Raw genomic sequence first — 12,023 nt, 5'->3', positions numbered from 1 at the left:
GCTATTCTGTTTTTTCCAAGGTTCTCTTGCTTTTCCTTCTTTTTTCATTTTCTCCAGGTTTTTGTCTGTGATCAGAATTTTGAAACTTTCTTTTAGGATATTGTGAAGATTTTAAAAAAAGATTTATTTATTTGAAAGGCAGAGTTAGAGAGAGAGACAGAGAGAGAGAGAGAGAGAGAGAGAGAGAGAGAGAGAGAGAATATCTTCCATCCACTAGTCATCTCCTCTAATGGCCAAAGTCAGGAGCCAGGAACTTTTTGGGTCTCCTGTGTGGGTGGCAGGGACCCAAGAAGTTGTGTCTTCTGATTTTCCAAGGCATTTGGATGCCAGGGCCTCACTCTCAGTTCTTTGCTTGTAAATCAAGATCAGAATCCCCATGGCTTTAGATTGGCTCATCACTTCCTAATCTGTTTAGATACACATGTTCACCTGTACATAACCTTGCTTCTGCTTTCCTCTTTTTGTTTTTTATGCACAGTAATCAAAGCATAGACTTACTTCCCCTATAAAATACCTCTTCTTGTGAAGAGTTAACACATGATAAAGTGGAGTATATTCTTGGATTTTGTTAGTCCTTTTCATGCCAGGTATGTGTAAGTCAGGAGGCTTCAAAATTATTTCTCAAGTCACATAGGAAGTCTGTTGTTCATTTTGTTATCTCATTTCATATTCACACAGATGCAGTCTTCACTATGCACAAAATACCTCACAATAAAAGACTAAACCAAGGGCTAAGATACTCGACAATAATTTAAAATTGCAGATTTTATACCTTCCTATAATTTCATATTAGCAAGACAAAAAAATAATACTTCACACCTTCAATTCTTCAAAAGTCCCCAAATAAAATAGCACAGCACACCGACAGATAGCATATGCATTAAATAAAGAGGTAGTTGGGTAGGTACTTATGACTTCAGGCAATTTGAAACTACTAAACATTGACAATTTTTTTTTCTATTCAATCCAGATAAGAGGATAGTAAACTCAGAGTAATGGAATAATTTGGCAAGAGCCAAGCCAAAAAAAAAAAAAAAAAAAAGTATCAGAAGATCGGAAGCCAGACCTCCTGGTTTCTAATGCTGTCCTCTTTTCAAAACGAAGAGTACCTCACATATACTCTTCATGCCAACCACCTACATCATTACGTTCTTTTCAATCTCACACATTTATAAACATGCCTAGATATAAACACGTAGATTCACTTGATCAAGACTTTCCAGCACTTGTCATAGAAATCTGTCCTAGACGTGGGGGATAAGACTGTGTAGTAGTCATGGGGAGAGTGAAGGCAAGTCAGTGAAATCATGAGTGATTTTTATCAAGACAGTTTAAAATTCACTACGAAAGTTTACCTGAGAAAGCGCTTCCTTCCTGTCCTCCAGGAGAGACTGCGGTGCTGACAGAAAATCCTTTTTCTCACAGCTCTCCTGGCTGATGCTGAGCAGCGTGTCCGCGTAGTTGGGCTGCGGGAAGATCACGTGGCTGCTCCGCGAGTCCGCCGTGAGGGACACCTCGTGGGAATAGGTCTGCAGGAAGGCGCGCACCCCGTCCACGCCCACAAAGTGCGAGGCCGGCACGCCCGCCAGCCCGCCACAGCCCGACGCCCGCAGCAGGCGAGAGCTGTGCCAGCGCCGCAGCCTGAGCGCCAGCAGCACGATGACGAAGGCCAGGAAGACGCAGGACACCGCGGCCACCGCCACCACCAGGTACAGCGTGAGGTCCGACTCGTCCGCACTGGCGGAAGGCTTGAGGCTGCCCAGGTCCGCCAGCACGTCGGGGATGCTGTCGGCCACGGCCACGGTGAGCGTGACGGTGGCCGAGAGCGGGGGCTGGCCGTGGTCCTGGACGGCCACCACGAGGCTCTGCTTGAGCGCGTCTCTGTCCAGCAGGCCGCGCGCCGTGCGCACCTCGCCCGTGTGCAGCCCCACGGCGAACAGCCCCGGCTCGCTGGCCTTGAGCAGGCGGTAGGACAGCCAGGCGTTCTGGCCCGAGTCTCTGTCCACTGCCACCACCTTGGTCACCAGGTATCCGGGCTCTGCTGCGCGGGGCGCCAGCTCCACCCCTGTGGAGCCGTCGGTGGGGAGGGTGGGGTACAGGATCTCAGGGGCGTTGTCATTCTGGTCCACCACGAACAGGGTCAGCGACACGTTGCTGCTGAGTGGCGGGTCCCCGCTGTCACTCGCAGTGACTCTCAGTTGTAAGTCCCTGAACTGCTCATAGTCAAAAGAGCGCAGTGCATAGAGGACTCCAGTGTCCGAGTTGATGGAGATGTAGGAGGACAGGGGCGCCCCCTGGATGGTGTCCTCCACCAGGGAGTAAGTGACCTGTGCATTCTCATTGCTGTCAGCATCATGAGCCTTTACAGAGAAGATGGAGGCACCTTTGGGGTTATTTTCAGGAATATAGGCAGAATAGGAGTCCTGATGGAATTCTGGGGCATTGTCATTGATATCCGTCACTATCAGCAAAATGTGAGTTTCAGTAGACAGAGCAGGAGTTCCCTGGTCTGTTGCTGTTACTGTGATGTTGTACCCAGTGGTAAGTTCTCTGTCCAGAGTCCTTTCTGTCACCAATCGGTAATAGTTATCTACTAGCTTTTCCAATTTAAAGGGTAGGTTTCCAGGAATGGAGCATGTGGTGTGACCATTGTCTTCGGAGTCCTGGTCATGCACATTGATTAGAGCAATTACGGCCCCAGGCGGGAAGTTTTCTGGGACTGCAGGGGTGACAGAAGTGATGCTCACATCTGGGGCATTATCATTTACATCCAGAACTTTGACTAACACCTTAGCTCTGGCCATGAGCCCAGCACCATCCTGGGCTTGAATCTCCATTGGGTAAATTTTGTATTCTTCGAAATCCAGCGGCTCTTTATTTGATATTTCTCCTGTGTAGGAATGCAACTGGAATATCTGGGCTACTTTGTGATCTATGTTGTGAAAAGAGTATGTTACTTCCCCATTGGCTCCCTCATCTGGGTCGGTGGCATTGACCACAAGCAGCCGAGTGCCCAGTGGCACATCTTCCGGGACACTTATGTGGTATTCTGCCTGAGTAAACGCTGGAGGGTTGTCATTCGCATCCACCACCTGAACTCGAATGCGCAGAGTCCCTGAACGGACTGGGTTGCCCCCGTCAGAAGCGGTGAGGACCAGGTGGTGGACAGCTGCTGCCTCTCTGTCCAGGGGCGTTTGCAGTACCATCTCTGGGCGTTCGGGCCCATCAGGTCCCTGTTGCACATCCAGGGAGAAATGAGGGTTGGAGCTGAGCTGGTAGCTCTGGAGAGAGTTCACACCCACATCAAGGTCTTGCCCAAAAGGCAGAGGGATCCTGGTGCCTGGAGAGGTTATTTCATTCATTTTTAATTCCAGTTCTTCTAACTGGAATCGAGGGGTGTTGTCATTAATATCAATTATTTCCACTTCGACAGGGAAAAGCTTCATTTTCTCTTCCACAAGGATGTTAAAGCTCACCAGACAGCGTGCGCTCTGAGCACAGAGGTCCTCGCGGTCTATCCTGCCCGCCGTGACCAAGCCACCGCTGCGCGCGCTCAGAGCGAAAAGGGGCGCCCTACCTCGCGAGACGATGCGAACTCCGCGCTCCGCCAGCTCCCGCGGCTCCAGCCCCAGGTCCTTGCTGATGTCGCCCACGAAGGTACCTTTGTCTGTTTCTTCTGCCACCGAGTAGAGAATACTCCCGGCCACGGGGTCCAATCGCAGCTCCAGAAAAAGGCACAGCAGCGTCAGCCCGCTACACCCAGTCAGCTTTGCCAGAATCGCCATTGCTCTCTTGCTTCTTAGTTTTCTTCCAGTCCGGTACAAAAGGTAGTGTTTCTCTGCCTTTCTGAGCCCAAGTTAACCCAGTTTTCAGGGCAATTCCGAGCGGAGAACCGCCCAGAAACAGGATTTGGGCTGCTTCAGGGAGACATTGCTCAGCCAGCCCGGCGGAGATCAAGCTTCTAGGAGGCGCAAGGGTCTTTTTTTTTTTTTTTTTTTTTTTTTTTTCCCATTGCGTGTGTGTCACTGCCGGTATCGCCCAGATAGGTGAACAGCGGCGCCCAGAGTCCTAAGCAGTTACTGCACGCCTAAAAAATAGTTCCTAACCTGATCTTTCCGGAAGTTATTATTGTCAGAGAAACAGTTAATCCTTCTGCTATATATAATTTTCTTTATGGAAAAGAAAACTACTATGTGCATTTACTTAACCATGTCAAGAGGTTGCTAAATTGCAGTCCCCTAGAGAATCCTAGTATCCCCAAGCTATGTGGTTTTTCTTTATGCTCTTCAGGAAATTGGAGCAAAGAACTCGTTAATACTTTATGGAGGACAGTTCTGTACCTGCTCTTTTTCTGTAGTACCTTGATTACTTGCTAATTTCCAAGTTTTAGTAGAGGATAAAAAATTGGAAGAAAAAAAAAACCATTTAGAATGTAAGCTAGACTTTCCAAAAAATCGGACCATCCCATTTCCTTCCACTGTGCTTTATTTACCAGAAATTTTGTGATTCTGAAGAACATGTGTTTCTTTTTAAAGTAAGGAATGTAGTTTTTCCTCCAATCATTTGCAAACTAATAAGGAAAAGGATATACCAACATAATAGTTTGCTGTACAAGACTACAATCTTAAGAATTTGTACATGTATCATGTAGAACATTTTAATTCCTAATTTATACTTTCAAAGATATTTTATAATATACAAAGAATAGTGAGTTACAGGTGGTGTTTTGTATTATGGTTTATTATAAAACTTTATCATGTAGCAGGATCACCATTTGGAAAAATCAGCATTGATTCTATAATGGTCATCAGGATAAATTCTTAAGCCTGAAGAAAAAGTTGCCTTGGTGCCATGGCTCCAACGCCATGTGTAGTTTTTACTCCAAAGCCTTGTGTGGTTTCTAGTTCTGATTGTGTAGTCATTTTGAAGCCAAACAATTTAAGCAGATTGGCAGGGGACACTGGAGGACCTGTTGTACTCCTAACATCTCTAAGAGATGTTTGGGCACCTACCAGTTGTATCCTTCTAGCTGTGCCTCTTACTTACTTACAATGGGGCCTCTAGGTCATTCCATGATGCTCAAACAGGGTTCCTCTGGTAAACAAGACCCTCTTCCCATCAGTTAGACTCTTCTGGAGGGTGAGGAAAAAGCAGCTGTTGGTAGTGAAAAATGGCTTCATTTCTTTAAACATTTTCCTTTTCTTTTTCTGGTTTTGAAGGCTCAGCAGATTATCTTTTTCTCTATCACAGCACTGTTTTTAGAACATCTTGATATTTCTTCATCAGACTGAGAAACATCTTGATGTAACCTGAAGAACAAGTTTTTAAGGTTTTCCTCTTTTCTGAAACGTCTCTGTATTATGTGGGTTTTAAAGTTGTTTTTTTTTTTTTTTTTTTTGACAGGCAGTGTGGACAGTGAGAGAGAGACAGAGAGAAAGGTCTTCCTTTGCCATTGGTTCACCCTCCAATGGCCACCACTGTTGGCGCGCTGCGGCCGGCATACCGCGCTGATCCGATGGCAGGAGCCAGGTACTTATCCTGGTCTCCCACGGGGTACAGGGCCAAAGCACTTGGGCCATCCTCCACTGCACTCCCTGGCCACAGGAGAGAGCTGGCCTGGAAGAGGGGCAACCGGGACAGAATCCGGCGCCCTGACCGGGACTAGAACCCGGTGTGTCGGCGCCGCAAGGTGGAGGATTAGCCTAGTGAGCCGCGGCACCGGCGGTTTTAAAGTTTTTAAAAGTCACTCAAATCTATTTTGAAATAACACTGGGATCTTGGAAATTCATCAGAAAAATATCATATGAATATATAATTTAAAGTTTAAATTTAAGCCCAAAGAGGTTATGCTATTAATTCTTCATAACTGAAAAGGAAAAAGCCACATTTTTTATTTTTAGTCTGTTGGGATGATATGTGTTCATACAATGACACTATCTTCTGAGAGAAGTTGGTTTCTTTTTTTATTTATTTATTTGACAGGTAGAATTATAGACAGTGAGAGAGAGAGACAGAGAGAAAGGTCTTCCTTCTGTTGGTTCACACCCCCCCTCCCCCAATGGCCACCACTGCCAGTGCTATGCCCATCCAAAGGCAGGGGCCAGGTGCTTCTTCCTGGTCTCCCATGAGGGTGCAGGGGCCCAAGCACTTGGATCATCCTCCACTGCCTTCCCGGGCCACAACAGAGAGCTGGACTGGAAGAGGAGCAACCGGGACTAGAACCCAGTGCCCATATGGGATGCTGGCGCCACAGGCTGAGGATTAACCAAGTGAGCCACGGCGCTGGCTGAGAAGTTGGTTTCTTAAGCAGCAGTATTTTTTAACTAGGAAGATAAGGCCACAACCATCCTTCTTTTTCTCATTGCAATGTTTATTAATAAAAGGTTACAACTAAAATGCCCCAGGTTTAAGGTATTTATCTTTACCCCCAAATTAGAGAACTGTGCTATCTGCATTCCAGAGTCTGACATTTTCAGAAACAATTTAAGCCAGATTGTGGCAGTCAACCAACCTATGAAGATCATGACTGAGAAAGGTTCAGAAAATGAGGAAAGAATCAAAGCCCACAAGAATAGTTCTTGGACAGAAAATTGTTTTTGTATAACTAAATCTATAGTTTTTCAGCTTCTCAAGGACAAATACAAGTATATGCAATTCAAGGGTAGAATTTAAAGATGCAATTAACTTCCTTCACTATTGTCAGGAAGGGACTATTTAATAGGAAGCATAACCTTTCCAAAAATCTATTACTAGGCACAGCTTTTCCCCAAAGGAACTGTGACCTAAAGAGAGAGATAAAAATATACACAAAAACCACCCAAGAAAACTCCCCTGACAAAAAAGCCAGAGGATTTATAACAGGATGATATGTATAAAAATTAAAAATGTTAAAACTCACACGAATACATTTGAATCCAATGTTAACATTTAATGCTTCATTGCTGGCTTCCCAGAGAATATCCAGTTGAAACACTGTTAGCATCTGAAGCCAGGCTAACTGTAGGAACAGTTCAGATCCTCCTTCTTTAAGTTGGGAACCACTCCACATCCAGGCTTGGACCAGAGACCATGCTGAAAGCAGCTCCCAGCAATGAAGCTAGAGGAGTGTGCAGCAGGTACAACGTGACGGCCAGAGTCATTTCGAGGAAGATGAACACAGAGTTCAAGGCCAAGGTGATCATCTCGTAAAACCGCAGAGCTTGGCTTGCCTTTTGGAATGTGCCAGGGTTGTCAGGAAGATCTGGCAGCAACCCTGATAACTGTTGGCAAAGACCAGGTGAAGCATGCGGACTTGCCATCTCACACAGCAACCAGCAAACCCTGGAGGGCTGCATGTTTTATCACCTGTAGCAGCCCTGTGTACATGTAGCTCATGTGCATCTCTAGGCTGAAGAGCCAGGTTAGCTGCCTTGAAACACATGAAATGGCAGCTGGCAGTCACGCCCCAGTTGGCATCCACGTGCATGACCAGGTAGCTGGGTTGCACTGTGTGTGGTGCAATGTCAAGTAAGTAAGTCTTCGCCAGGTTGCAGCTCCCAACACGCGGTCTTTCTCGCATTCTTGTGGTGGTTGTGCCCAAGCCAGGCAGGCTCAGGGTGACACTGAGCCCATCAAGTTCTGGTCAGCGGCACAGTTGGCGCAAAGGCAGTCTCCCCAAACACAGGGCACTCTGTGCTGACCCACACACAGATGGCAGCGCCTGAGGTGCCAGGTCACTGGTCAGGGAGTAATCAGAGGCTTTCAGGGCTGAAAGCATTGAAGTGCAATAGAGGCGTGGGTGGGTGTCCTGATCGTCGGATCAAACAGGCGGTCTGATGGAAAACAGGAGCGGTTTTGTTGATTCGGCTGATATCGCAGTGGTGCCTGTGCTGGAGCAGAGGGACAGCCTGTCCTTGCGGGTGTCTCTGATGGTGACATATTTCAGGGTCTGCTCCCCGTTTAGCTTTCCAGCTCTCAGTAGCTGACAAGAGAATTATTTAGCAATTCTTGGAGGTGAAATCTTTGCCAGTGAGATTCTTCCTGTCCGCAATTATTTTCACCTACTTTTGCAGAGCAGGGCTTCCAGTTCTGTGGTTTTGTGGGGGCAACCACAATGCTTACTTCTGTTTGGACTAGACACCTGGCTGCAAGTCACCTGTACTACAGTTCTCAATCTCCACTTCCACCAGGACTCTGAAATGGGTCCTAAAACAGCTTCCCCTCTTCTCTTCCATGGTAAAATCAAGGACTGCTATAGTCACTGGACAGCAGATAGATTCTGTATGCCTGTGAGACTTGTGCAAAGTGCAGAGAACTCTGCTCTACCTTAAGGAGGTCATGGGAGCCAATAAGGACCGCATGAAGAATGCAGAGGAGCTGCAGGAAGGGAGGCTGACTGCTATACACATGAGGCGGGCTATCCAAGGACCGGCACTGGCATCCATGGCTGTGTCTTGTACTGAGCTGATCGGCTCCCTTCCCACCACCAAGCTGCGGCCGCTCTGCTCCTCTGGTGCAGGGTTTCAACAGCTACTCAGGAGTATTTACTGCTCTAGTACTCTCCTTACATTCGGGAGGGGAGAGAGTTATATAAACTAACCTGATAAATTTGTAGTTATTGCCAGCGTCTAAATCTACTACGGATTTAAGAGTAAATGCTGCCCCTATTAAGACGTTTCCCAGAATTTCTGAAACAAAACGTGCCAAATGTCACCACGCTACTAAATATATCCAGGATGATTACATGTATACGAAAAACTTCTCGTATGATTTCCAGTGGTTTCAAATTCAAACGGCCTAGGGACTTCCCTTGGCAAACCTGCTACATTAATCCTGTCATTTTCAAGTTCGGGTGGGAGGCTTCTCACACTCACCCGCTGTTTCCGGCTTTCTGCGAGATTCTCCGCCTTTAGATCCCCAGCGTTCTCTTCCGGAATCTGGAAGCGCTTCTGCCACGTAGTTCTGCAGGCAGCACAACGGCAGCAAGGAGGGAACAGCGACTGCTCCGCTCCGCTCCCCCGAGGTGCAGGGCCTCTCTTCCCGCGGCCTCTCGGAACCCAGGGCGCCTCGCCACGCTTCCGGACGACGAGAGCCAGCTGGAGGAAGGTGCAGCGCCTCGCCTGGAGCCATTAATTTCTGCCCAAGATGAGATTGCGAGAGAGGACGTACCGAGTCTCCCGGTATGCGGGGTCCGCTGCGTCACAGTTGCCCAAGGATCGCTTCGCTTTCGCTCTGGCAACGGATTGGCCGACAGCGGCACCCAGAGGCCCACTGTGGTATCGACCGCATGTTACTTCGGAAGTCCGATTGCGCTTTACTTCCCGGGACTGTAGAATGAATACCAGCTGCTTTAGCAAGAAGGGTGAAAATCATGGTTTCTTCTTGACGTTTTAATAAAAGGTCTTTCCACAAAACTTGAATCAAATGTTTTAATTTATTCAAGTTGATCCAAATTTAAGAATTCTTACAGAATTCTTCTCGAAATTTCCTTTTCAAGAAGATACACTATCGAAATTTTTTATTAAAAAAAAAGTGGGGTAAGGAGTTATCCATTGTAAAAAGAATTTTTAATTGTACAAAGGAATTCTCACTAAATCCAATAACGTACAAAATAAATATCTTTGTAAAGAGAAAATACTGGTAAAAATCTAAAAAATCATCAGTAATTACATTGTATGCTTACTGATTTAATTTAAATATGATGTCTCTCCACACTTTTCAATACATATATACTTCTGTAATTCCAAAACCAATCTGTTCTTTCATGGATGTTAATGGTTGCCCACCTGTTTTCCTCTCTTCTAATGCTTCTTTGTAGCTTAAGTGTGGGTAGTACTTAGGAATTATAGGCTCAAAAAGTTAAGTTTCGGGCTGGCGCTGAGGCTCAATAGGCTAATTCTCCGCCTGCGGTGCTGGCATCCCATATGGGCACCAGTTCTAGTCCCGGTTGCTCCTCTTCCAGTCCAGTTCTCTGCTGTGGTCCAGGAGTGCAGTGGAGGATGGCTCAAGTTCTTGGGCCCTGCAGCTGCATGGGAGACCCGGAGGAAGCACCTGGCTCCTGCCTTCAGATCAGCGTGGTGTGCCGGCCGCAGCGCGCCAGCAGTGGTGGCCATTGGAGGGTGAACCAATGGAAAAGGAAGACCTTTCTCTCTGTCTCTCTCTCTCACTGTCCACTCTGCCAAAAAAAAAAAAAAAAAAAAAAAAGTTAAGTTTCAGGTAGGTTTCTCAACCTTGGTATTATTTTGAATCTTTGTCATTGGGGGCTGTTCAGTGCCTTGCAGGATGTTTAGCAGTAACGTAACTCCGGTCTCTACCCAACAGATGCTAGTATATCCTACCCCTACAATTATGACAGACATGACATATGACATATGACAGCTCAGAATGTCTGGACGTTGCCAAATGTCACTCTCTCTCACCCACTTTGAAAACACAGGCTTATGTCATTTTCAAGGTATTACTGAGCAAGGGACAGGTACATAGCCTAAGTCAGTTCAATCATATGGAAAGACAGACTTTAGTTGGGGAGAGCCACTTTTTTAACCTGATGTGGACAAGGAAGGAAGTTCTCTAGTTAGTGTAGGCAAGTATCTTGTGACTGTATAGCCTTTGGAAGTTCATAAGGAGAGAGGGCACACCTTAAAGAATAATGAAAAAGGATAAATGTTTGTTCTTCAAAACTGGGAAGAGAGAAATAATTTGTTCTAGGCCATGACTGTATCATATCTGGAGACAATTACACTTCCAGATTCACACTCTCTGGTGTAGTAATCACCAGCCGCATGTGGCCACCAGATCAAATTGAAATGTACTGTTAAGTGCAAAACAGCATTAGATTTTGAAGACACAACAAAAAAGATGAATGTAGGGGCAAGTATTTAACCTAGCACTCGAGACATCTGTTAAGATGCCCACTTCCCACATCAGAGTGCTGGCGTTGACTCCTGGCTCTGGCTTCTGACTTCAGCTTCCTCTAATTCAGACCCTCGGAGGCTGTGGTTGAGGTCCTGCCACCCCTGTGAAGACCTGGATTCACTTCCCAGCTCCCAGCTGCAAGAATCCTGGCCTTTGTGGGCATTTGGGGAATGAACCAGCGGATGGGTAGCACAGCACATTGTTTCTCTGACCCTCCAATAAGTAAAATTTTTAAAGAGAATGTAAAACGTATTGGTAAGAGTTTTTAAGCTGATTCCATGATACAATTATATTTTAGGGAAATTGGATTAAATAAAATTACTGAAATTAATTCCACTTGCTTCTTTCTGATATTCTAATGTGGCTACTAGAGATTTTAAAATCATACCTGTGACTCACATTGTATTCCCACTGGACACAGCTGCTCTAGACTACCTGGTTTTTGAGATAATATTCTTCAAACCAGTGTAAGTTAGGTTTTGATTTTTTTTCCAATAGAAAGCATTTTTTAGTACAGGACCTGTGACACATTTTTAGTTAACTTGCTTTTTACTTTACAAATATATGATGACATAGCAGTGCATAAGCTTACTTTTTAAGAGTGCTTCCTCTTTCCTCAGCTCCATAATTTTCTTCCTCTAAAATTTAATTAGAACTTCTCACATCACCCATATTTATTTTATCCTCCATAATATAAGCAGTCTTTTTAAGTAATTTCATAGCTTATTAAAGGGATTTTTCAAACATACAGCATTAGCAGCAGTGACTGCAATACTCCTTAACCACAAGTAATGCTACCACACTGGAAAATTTTTTGCTGTCCCCAAATCTTTGGTTCACTCCTATTACAGATACTCTACAGAACATCCACAGGGGTAAAACTCTTTCACTAATTTAGAGTTTTTCTGTATGTCTAATGAATTTGAAAACAATCACAACTGGTGATATAGCAAAGATTTCAGTTGTAGAATCAGTATAACCCATATCCCCAAGTGAAAAACCAATAACTGGAAAATGTGTTAAATTCAAAAGCAAACAATATGTTTCAAGATTGTAGTAGGTAGTACTTTGGGAAAACTGGTATCAATCCTTTCAGTTATCTCTGATAATCTTCCATTTAGAGGTCTGCT

General features: G+C 45.4%; 1 protein-coding gene across 1 annotated transcript in view; it reads right to left on the bottom strand.

Annotated features, from left to right (window-relative positions):
* The window catches only part of LOC100353508 (protocadherin gamma-C4), a 191,400-nt gene extending 181,247 nt beyond the window's left edge, over positions 1-10,153 (bottom strand). Inside the window, exons 1-2 of the mRNA XM_070076234.1 lie at positions 6,899-10,153; positions 1,356-5,309 (exon numbers count right to left, since the gene is read on the bottom strand). Of these exons, the coding sequence (XP_069932335.1) occupies positions 1,356-3,785 (2,430 nt within the window). The 5' untranslated portion in view covers positions 3,786-5,309; positions 6,899-10,153. The remainder of the gene's footprint in view (positions 1-1,355; positions 5,310-6,898) is intronic.
* Positions 10,154-12,023: the final 1,870 nt, after the last annotated feature.

Source organism: Oryctolagus cuniculus, chromosome 6 (genome assembly GCF_964237555.1).
Source record: "Oryctolagus cuniculus chromosome 6, mOryCun1.1, whole genome shotgun sequence".
NCBI classification, from domain to species: domain Eukaryota; kingdom Metazoa; phylum Chordata; class Mammalia; order Lagomorpha; family Leporidae; genus Oryctolagus; species Oryctolagus cuniculus.
This window is presented reverse-complemented; position numbering and strand designations above follow the sequence as displayed.